Raw genomic sequence first — 10,785 nt, 5'->3', positions numbered from 1 at the left:
ATAAAAATTCTTAAGACAATTTCAAATAAAATACAACTTATTATAATTTTTTATATAAAGTTATTATAATTCCTATGCCAAAATCCTAAATTAAATTGACATGTAATTAAATTACTGAATCTAATGATCATATTAATACAAAATAGACACTAAATTATGTTAAGTAAAGAATGATTAACCATATTTTTTCTAAAGCAAGCTAAACTTGTTTTGACTTAGCTATGCCCAAATAAGGCCAAGAAAACCTAAATGCCTAAGCCCCAAATTCAAGTGCCAAGTAAGAAAAAATACCTGGTAATTTGGGAAGTCACTATCTACTGCTGCTTCAAACTGAACAACAAATTGATCAAGCCTATTACTACCAGTCAGAATTGGAAGTTTAAAAATTATGTGCACATAACAACAGAAAAGTAGTACAACAACAAATCATATTATACTAGAAGCAAGGCACTAAATTCAGACATGCTGCAGCAGCACCGCACCTATTATTTAGAATTTGGACCTAGAAGAACAACTAAGCAGCACTAGCCTATTTCCCTATTAAAGTATTTATATACTATATGATATTTGTATAAGTAATCATTAAGAGTAGGATTATATCTTTTCACAAGCATTCAAATTTAAGAGTATAGCCATAGGAATTCAAACATTCAAACAAGTGAAATAGCGACTAATATACAATAATATAATATATCCTAAGAAATAGAATGAGAATCTAAGAGTAGAAGAAGTTGCGTATTAGATTTTCAAGTAACATCAATCTTACATATGTTTGAATAGCGTATTTGATGTTTCAAAGTTTCCAAGAACCACACCAAATGGGTTCTCATCTACAACCAAACCTATGGTAGCCAGCTGAAATAGAAAAAAGTTGTCCTTAATGAAGTGATGAAGTAGTCTCCAATAAAAGAGCTTATGCAGTTATGCAGTATCCTCACTGGCTCTTGTCACCCCATTCACCAAAAAAGGTTATAGAAAATGCCTGTAGAATAGAGATGATAAAGGGGATCAAATTTAACCCAATTCAATGTTCAACTACATTCTGTATAGAGATACTACTATTAATAATTTATTACCTGTAAAAAGATAGGAGAAAAAAACTGAGATAAAAATGACCGTTTATGCTTTTTTGTGGCATCATCATCCTAGGAAATGAGACACGTGATATATAAGTTGCTATTATTGCTATTAAATTTATTTGCTATCTAGTTACTAAGAAGCCATTGCCTTACTGCTATTAAACAAATATTATTTTACTTCTGTTCCACTAATTTGGAGTGCTTCAATAGCCATCCATACCTTTACTTTTCAAAGCTTCAATTATGGATTCTGTAGCTTCAGATCCTTTGTCCTATTAATCTAATATGAAAGCATCAAAGTTTAAATATTGTCGAAAATTGAGGTTCAATAAAAACAAAAAACAAATATACTTTAAGATAATATATATATATATATATATATATACAAGAACCAATTATCATAAAATGAGAACTAACCCTGCCATGATCTTTTAACCAAATAGGGGTGGACCTGCTAGCATTCTCAGGATTATAGGGATCACCATGGAAGAAGTCAGGAACAATCACATAATAACCAACAGCTACAACCTTGTCTACAATATTCCTTAACATCACAGAGAACAAACAGTATTACTTCCCAGTGGTATACTACATTTGGCATCACAGAAATGGAGAAAGAGAGAAATTGAAAACAGCAAAGGAAGCAGAATGAAACATCTAAAGTCTACTGCCTGTTGGAAGTGCATGTTACGTTCACGTTGCACGTTCTTTCTACATTTTATTATGTTGGAAAATTTAATTATTTCTGGTCCATTTTCCATCCACATTCAACCCATATCTTTGCAAATATATTTGCAACCACCTTCAGTAACAAATCACGTACCCATCCTTATCTCACGTACTGATAACTTCTTATCTCACGTATTGATAACTTCCTATCTCACGTTCTGATAACAAGTTGAGAGCTCTGTGATGGACAGACTCTATAAATAGGATGGGGTGCTCTCAGTTTTGTATCACCAAACTCACTTCTCTATTAAGAAATCTATTCAGAGTGAGTAAGGGTCTGGAAGAACAAAACTGTCTTTCAGGTTCGTGTGTGCGCCGCTTCCCGTTCAATTTGCAATGGCTGGAGGTACGCTCGTAATAAATTTAATTTCCGCTGTTTGATCTAAATATGTCATTTAAATTAATTTGCATGTTTAGATCAGTATATGTATATTTTTACATTTGGTATCAAAGCCTATTTGTACCTCTGTCTTGCTTATTGGGTTGTTCCTATTATGCGGAGTTTATTTTCTGAGCATATGGGGTTATGTTTTAAGCCTCCTTAATTCAAAATAACATCAAAATTAGGAATGATATGAGTTTTCTAATTTTTCTATGATTTAAAACGTATTTTTGGGTGTCTAAAATGCATATAATGATGTGGGTTTTTCGAAATTGAGGTAACAATTTTTTATTATTATTATTTTTTTTACCCACTGCTGGAGGTTGAAGACGAAGTTTTGCGGGTTTTGTTTACTATCTTAGAATTGTTAATGTACATTTTAAATTAACAATATTAAACAAAGCATGAGCAAGAATGAAAGGAGTCCCTTTGCCGCTAAGCTACTGCAATTTAATTGTTTATTAGTTGCAGTTCATGTGTATTTATAACTTCTGAAGGATAAATCATTTATGCTCAAACGGTTTAAAATTGTGTGTCTCTAAGTTATGCTGAACATGCAATATTATGTTAAATATTGGTATGCATTGGATTTGATCCTTTAAAGTTTATTACATGTTGAATGGATATACGTACAATGTTATTTTGAATTGGTATACATGTAATTTTTATGATTCAATATTGAGCACATTTGCATTATTAAGTATGTTTATGCAAAGATTATTTTTGAATGTTAAGTGATTAATATAATTTTATTAAATTAGAGAATAGCCACAACATCTTTAATTGAGTAAAATTATATGCTAAATTTATAATCACATTAGAAATATTAATTGTGATTAATCATATGTAATGTGATGAAATCTACCCACGGGAATTTTGTTATATTTGTATGATTAATTAGGATAAAATATTAAATTATATTTCTTAATTTACCCACATGAATTAAGGAAAAGAACATGATTTAATAGTTTTATCATAAAGTTGCATGATGAATCTAATTGAGTAGGACTTTAGCCCACAGGCAAGTTTTGTGTCACTAGATTCATATATTGAGACATGACTTGCATTGGCAAAACATGGCATTTTGTTTAGTCTCAAATTTTTTTAATGAGCATGTGTGTTTGTTTGCAGTTTCACAATCTATGAATATTTCTTGTGACCTTCCCATTTTGAAAGGTGATAATTATAAGGTTTGGAAGGAAAGAGTTCTCCTTCATTTGGGCTGGATGGATATTGACTATGCTATAAGGAAGGATGAGCCACCGGCTATTACTGAAACTAGCGAACCTGATGCTGTTGATCTTTATGAAAAGTGGGAGAGATCTAATCGTCTCTCCGTTATGTTCATAAAAACCAACATATCAGCTAGTATCCGGGGTTCAGTTGACCAGCATGATAAGGTCAGAGATCTGTTGAAAGCCATTGATGAAGTTTACGACCTCTGAGAAGTCGCTTGCTAGCACACTCATTATGCAATTCTCTTCCATTAAGCTTACTGGAACGAGAGGTGTGCGTGAACATATCATGCGCTTAAGGGACATAGTGGCTCAATTGAAAACCCTGGAAGTTACCATGTCTAAATCCTTCCTGGTACATTTCATTTTGTGCACCCTACCTCAACAGTATACACCCTTCAAAATCTCCTACAACACACATAAGGATAAATGGTCTATTAATGAATTGATGACCATGTGTGTTCAAGAAGAGGAGAGATTGATAATGGAAGAGGGTGAGAAGGTAAATTTGACTACTTCTAATTCTGGAAAGGATAGGAAGAAGTCTGTAGGCACCAATAAAGGAAAGATTCCGACTCAACCAACAATTAAAAAGGAGTCAAAGTGTTTCTTCTGTAAAAAGAAAGGACACATGAAGAAGGACTGCCCCAAATTTAAAAGTTGGTTTGAGAAGAAAGGTACACCATTGACTTTCGTTTGTTATGAATCTAATATGATTAATGTGAATCATAATACATGGTGGATTGACTCTGGTTCTACAATCCATGTTTCTAATACCTTGCAGGGTATGGAAAGCCTAAGGAAGCCAGTGGGAAGTGAGCAGTGCATCTACTCAGGGAGTAGGATGAGCTCGCATGTAGAGGCCATTGGAACGTGCGTCTTAGTTTTAAGTAGTGGCTTTAAATTACATTTGGAGAAAGTTTTTTATGTTCCTAGTTTCTGTAAAAACTTAATTTCTGGTTCTAAACTTGCACCTTTGGGATTTTATTTTAATTTTACAGACTTTGGTTTTAATTTATTAAATAAATCTGAAATTATTGGTTGTGGTCAATTGGTTGATGGTCTTTATTCGATTGAATTGCAAAATGATGCTACTTCTATGCACGTTTCTGTTGGGTTAAAACGATGTATTGTGAATGAAGAATCCTCTATGTTGTGGCACCGAAGATTAGGACATATCTCTATTGAAAGAATCAAGCGATTAGTAAATGAAGGAGTACTTAGTACTTTGGATGTCGCTTATTTTGAGACTTGTGTAGATTGCATTAAGGGTAAGCAAACTAACAAGTCTAAAAAGGGTGCAAAGAGGAGTTCTAATTTATTAGAAATCATACATACAGACATATGTTGTCCAGACATGGATGCAAATAGTCCGAAATACTTCATAACCTTTATAGATGATTATTCATGATATATGTATCTCTACTTACTTCATTCTAAGAATGAAGCTTTAGATGCCTTTAAAGTTTTTAAGGTTGAAGTTGAAAAACAATGTGGAAAACAAATTAAGATCTTGAGATCAGATAGAGGTGGGGAGTACTATGGTAGATACACAGAGGATGGACAAGCACCAGGTTCATTTGCGAAATTTCTTCAAGAACATGGGATTGTTGCCCAATACACTATGCCTGGTTCTCCGGATCAGAATGGTGTGGCAGAACGAAGAAATCGAACCTTATTAGACATGGTGAGAAGCATGAGGAGTAATGTAAAGCTTCCTCAATTTTTGTGGATTGATGCTCTTAAGACGGCTGCGTATATATTAAACCGAGTTCCAACCAAGGCTGTCTCAAAGACACCTTTTGAGTTATTCAAGGGTTGGAAACCAAGTTTGCGACATATACGCGTTTGGGGATGCCCGTCTGAAGTAAGAATTTATAATCCACAAGAGAAGAAACTAGACCCTAAGACTATTACTGGGTATTTCATTGGATATGCTGAAAGGTCTAAAGGGTATAGGTTCTATTGTCCATCCCACAACACTAGGATTGTGGAATCAAGGAATGCAAAGTTTCTTGAAAATGACTTGATCAGTGGGATTGATCAATTTCAGAACATTTCTTCTGAAAGGGATCACTATGAAGCTGAACCTTCTGGGACAAGTAATAGGTTGGTAGTCATTCCCACCCCTCAAGTTAAAATGGGTGTTAGACAACCAGTGATTGAAGTTCCACAAGCTGTTGAAAGTGATCATGTAGATCAAGTTGTTTGTGAGGAACAACATGATGATATTGAACAAACTGGTGAAAAACCAGTTGAACAAGTTCCTCAGCAAGATGACCAAACAACATTAAGAAGATCTACTAGAATAAAAAAGACAACAATTCCTAGTGATTATGTAGTGTACCTACAAGAATCAGACTACAACATTGGAGCCGAAAATGATCCTGAGACGTTTTCACAAGCCATGAGTTCTAAGGAATCAAATTTGTGGTATAATGATATAAGAGATTAGATGGATTCTATGGCATCTAACCAAGTTTGGGATCTCTTTGAGTTGCCTGTTGGTGTAAAAGCCATCGGATGTAGATGGGTCTTCAAAACAAAGAAAGACTCAGAAGGCAACATTGAGAGACATAAGGCAAGACTTGTTGCTAAAGGATTCACTCAAAGAGAAGGAATCGATTACAGAGAGACGTTTTCCCCTGTATCTAAGAAAGACTCTCTTCGAGTAATTCTGGCATTAGTAGCTCATTTTGATCTTGAGCTGCATCAAATGGATGTGAAAATGGCGTTCCTGAATGGTGATCTAGAAGAAGAGGTTTACATGAAACAACCTGAGGGATTCTTATCTAGTGTTGGTGAGCACTTAGTCTGCAAGCTTAATAAGTCCATCTATGGATTGAACAAGCCTCCCGCCAATGGTATTTAAAATTTCATGAGGTCATTTCTTCATTTAGCTTTGAAGAGAATGTCATGGATCACTGTATATACCAGAAGGTCAGTGGGAGTAAGATTTGTTTCCTTGTATTATACGTAGATGACATTTTGCTTGCGACTAATGATAAGGGTATGCTATATAAGGTGAAACAATTTCTCTCAAAGAACTTTGATATGAAGGATATGGGAGAGGCATCTTATGTCATAGGCATAAAGATCCATAGAGAAAGATCTCGAGGCATTTTAGGCTTGTCTCAAGAAACCTATATCAACAAAGTTTTAGAGAGATTTAATATGAAAGATTGTTCACCAAGTGTAGCTCCCATTGTGAAGGGTGACAAACTTGCTTTGAGTCAATGCCCCAAAAATGATTTTGAGCGGGAACACATGAAAAATATTCCATATGCTTCAGCAGTTGGAAGCCTTATGTATGATCAGGTTTGCACTAGACCTGATATTGCATTCGCTGTTGGAGTTTTGGGAAGATATCAAAGTAATCCAGGTATTGACCACTGGAAAGCTGCAAAGAAAGTGATGAGATATCTTCAAGGAACAAAGGATTACATGCTCATGTACAGACAAACAGATTGTCTGGAAGTGATTGGCTACTCCGACTCAGACTTTGCTGGTTGCGTTGATTCATGAAGATCAACATCTGGTTATATTTTTATGTTAGCCAGTGGAGCTGTATCTTGGAGAAGTGCCAAACAAACCTTGACTGCTACTTCCACTATGGAGGTTGAGTTCGTTTCTTGTTTTGAGGCTACCTCGCATGGTGTATGGTTGAAGAGTTTCATATCTGGCCTTAGAGTTGTGGACTCTATTTCTAGGCCATTAAAGTTGTATTGTGACAACTTTGCTGCAGTGTTTATGGCTAAAAACAACAAAAGTGGAAGTCGAAGTAAGCACATCGACATCAAGTACTTAGCCATAAGAGAACGCGTTAAAGAAAAGAAAGTGGTCATTGAACACGTCAACACTGAGTTAATGATTGCTGATCCTTTAACTAAAGGCATGCCACCAAAGAATTTTAAGGATCATGTAGTACGAATGGGACTTAGTTCCATGATGTAATTTCATTGTACGTACATTTGTTATTTTCAATGAAACTCTTATTCAGTTAGATATTTTCTCATATGGTTTTGTGCACATATTTATTTATTTCGAGAAAAATCATTCGGTTTAGATATAGAATAAACATATGGTTTATTCATTAAGTTGAGAGCTAGTGTTGAGAGACTTGATATATTGTGGTACATGGAAGATACTACTCATCATCAGAGGACCTATCGCCATGACTCATATATTATGTTTCTTGTTATGGTTGATGTTGGGTTAAATGGACCAAGTGGGAGAATGTTGGAAGTGCACGTTACGTTCACGTTGCACGTTCTTTCTACATTTTATTATTTTGGAAAATTTAATTATTTCTGAATCTGGTCCATTTTCCATCCACATTCAACCCATATCTTTGCAAATATATTTGCAACCACCTTCAGTAACAAATCACGTACCCATCCTTATCTCACGTACTGATAACTTCTTATCTCACGTACTGATAACTTCCTATCTCACGTTCTGATAACAAGTTGAGAGCTCTGTGATGGACAGACTCTATAAATAGGATGGGGTGCTCTCAGTTTTGTATCACCAAACCCACTTCTCTATTAAGAAATCTATTCAGAGTGAGTAAGGGTCTGGAAGAACAAAACTGTCTTTCAGGTTCGTGTGTGCGCCGCTTCCCGTTCAATTTGCAATGGCTGGAGGTACGCTCGTAATAAATTTAATTTCCGCTATTTGATCTAAATATGTCATTTAAATTGATTTGCATGTTTAGATCAGTATATGTATATTTTTACACTGCCGACATAATTTATCAAAATCTTAAAAATAATAAAGTAAAAAGGTAGACATCACAATAAAACAAATGATCAGGTACATCAGTACTTATAAAGATAGCATTGCTTTCATGAATCAATCATAACTCTTTAATTTACAATAACATGTTGAAATAGATGTTCTTTGATTATTTCTCTACCAAAATAAAATAAAAAAAAAACCTATCAACATTCAATACACCCCAAAGGTTGTGAGCTAGTGGTTTAAAAAGGACAAAATGTAAAATATATTTTTCAAAATCTCTGTAAATATTAATTAATCTATATAGTTATTGCATCCAAGGAAACACAGATTTGGTCCCAAGAAATACACATTGATCTTATCATCATAAGGCACAAGGCCTGAATCATCCAAAAATAAAGAGGAGTTAGAATCAAATATCAAGAGACACAAACTACTACGTATCCATTACTTGTAACTTAGAAAACTACTAAAATATAAACAAAAAATAGACATGAGATTTGAGAATTAGCTCATACCTCAAATTTGGTGCTTCATATCCTGCAAAACACATCGAGCATGTTAAGTTAACCAGTTTTTGTTTTTTTCTACTGAAAATGAAACAGGACCTATAGCCCCTTAATCAAGAGAATAAAAGATGGGATTTGTGAGGATAGATAGCGTACCATAAATGTCAGAGATGAGAAAAATGGCAATGGAATTAGGGGAACCAGAGAGATAGGAATTGAGACCACCGAGTTTCTCAACGTGGCCAGCTCCTGCATTCGGGTTCAAAACTGGCGGGTTGGAGCAACACTCAGGTCCTGACATTGTTTCTTTCCATAGACGTTTAATTTCTCAACAATACTATTGTCCTTCACTTAGAAGAAGCGGCGACGAAGGGACCTAGAAGCGAGGAGAAGCAACAGTGGTGACAACAAGAGGCGGCGGTGGTGCTGCTGTAGAGCGCGACCACTCTCACTTCGACATTGGTGTAGATCTGAGAATAGGATGGTTTGTTTCTAGAGACAGAGAAGAGAAAGAGACAGAGAAAGAGAGAGAGATGGCATGACAACTGGAGCTGGGTCAACATAGGAGTGGAGATGGCACCGGCGGAGCTTTCGTCAACATGACAGTGATTAGCAAATGAAGGAGGGATTAGGAGATGAAAAGGCACGTATGCGCTGCAAGTCATTTTTTGATTTTAATTAAACCAATTCAAGACGGTGTCCCTAAAATCACCATCCTTGTCTCTCAACGTTTCAAAGACGGTGCATATCTGCACCATCTTAAATCCTTTTAAATAAAATAATTTATTTTATAAAATAAATATCATTTGGCTTTCTATAATGGTGCTACAGTACCCATCATTGAACAAGTAATTTTAAGACGGGTTTCAATAGCACTATCTTCGTATAGTAGCTTCAAATTACGAAAATATCACCGCATATATTTTTAAGACGTTTGCATTATGACCGTCGTAAAAACTGCGTCATGGAAAACCCTTTTTTTGGTAGTTGATGGGGGCCTTTATGCTTTCTTCGAGAATTGACAACCAAATTTGTAAGTGCAATGACTTCCCTAAAGATATGGTAGAGAAGAATCACATCAACAAAGTGAACTTATCCCTTGCAAAAGGCATTTGAATTATGTTCAAATGACTTCACTAAATCATGTGTATACGAGGCATGGTGCATTTGACATTCGGTTTTAAAATACTAAATTTTGGTCCAAATGTCTTAGATGTGCAATGCAATTATCACCAAAATTAAATTTACATGTTTCTTGTATTTTCTTTTCAAAAATAAACTTTCATGTTAAATATTATTGATAAATCCATCGAATATTGTGTTTATGTATTTTTTTTATTTTTTCAAATCTTTCATGTTGAAGAAAAATATAAGAATGACTAAAGATGAATCTATTATTGGACAAAGCCAAATATATTATGATCAAAATCCTAAATATATTAAAAATGACTTCACTAATCTTGAAGATCAAATTCTACACACTAAATTAACATGGAGATGTACTAGCATGTAGAAGTTCTATATGCAAGTAAGACATCTCCATTTTAATTTACCATGCAAAATTTAGTCTTTGACCTCAACGAAGTCATCTTTAACATTCTTATAATTTTTATTACAGTATATTTGGCTTTTTTTCAATAACTCATTGATCTTCAACCATTCTTTCATTTGTGCTCAACAACAAAGATTTGAAAAATCAAAAAACACATAAACATAATTTCCATATGTATTTATACATAATATTATATATGGAAGTTTCTATATGAAAAGAAAATACAAAAAGCATGTACTTTTTCTTTGGCAAAAATTGCATTGCATATCCAAAACATATAGAAAAAAACTTAGGCTTTGAAAACTGAAAATAAAATGCAGCTGACCACTTGTATCCAAGATATATATGGTGGTAATTTTTTCATGTAGGGAATCCTAATGCTTTTAGCCAGTGATATGTTCACATTATTAATACATCCCTTCTCTACCATACCTTCAAGGAATCCATTGTACTTACAAAATAACTTGTTGATTCTTGAAGAAAGCATAAAGAGTCCCTCCCCGATATTACCAATTTGATTGTTAAAAGCATAAAGACTCAATTTTTTTTATATATATTT

The 10,785-nt window shown here is 34.3% G+C and overlaps 1 protein-coding gene across 1 annotated transcript; it reads right to left on the bottom strand.

Annotated features, from left to right (window-relative positions):
• Window positions 1-1,282: 1,282 nt before the first annotated feature.
• On the bottom strand, window positions 1,283-8,975 carry LOC114371597 (endo-1,3;1,4-beta-D-glucanase-like). The gene is made up of 4 exons (XM_028328986.1): window positions 8,831-8,975; window positions 8,684-8,705; window positions 1,497-1,623; window positions 1,283-1,351 (listed from the first exon to the last, which is right to left on the bottom strand). The coding sequence occupies exons 1-4, from the start codon at window positions 8,973-8,975 to the stop codon at window positions 1,283-1,285; spliced, it is 363 nt and encodes a 120-aa protein (XP_028184787.1).
• Between the last annotated feature and the right edge of the window lie 1,810 nt (window positions 8,976-10,785).

Source organism: Glycine soja, chromosome 10 (genome assembly GCF_004193775.1).
Source record: "Glycine soja cultivar W05 chromosome 10, ASM419377v2, whole genome shotgun sequence".
Taxonomy (NCBI): Eukaryota; Viridiplantae; Streptophyta; class Magnoliopsida; order Fabales; family Fabaceae; genus Glycine; species Glycine soja.
Note: the sequence above shows the minus strand (reverse complement) of the source record. Positions and strands in the feature narration are given on the sequence as shown.

What these genes read in the sequence shown, in the direction of transcription:
- LOC114371597 (XM_028328986.1), bottom strand. Translation starts at nt 8,975, where the DNA reads ATGTCAGGACCTGAGTGTTGCTCCAACCCGCCAGTTTTGAACCCGAAT. An exon ending in TCTCATCTCTGACATTTATG is followed by an intron (nt 8,706 to 8,830) that starts GTACGCTATCTA and finishes TGTGTTTTGCAG; the next exon opens with GATATGAAGCACCAAATTTG. An exon ending in GGTTAAAAGATCATGGCAGG is followed by an intron (nt 1,352 to 1,496) that starts GTTAGTTCTCAT and finishes TTAGATTAATAG; the next exon opens with GACAAAGGATCTGAAGCTAC.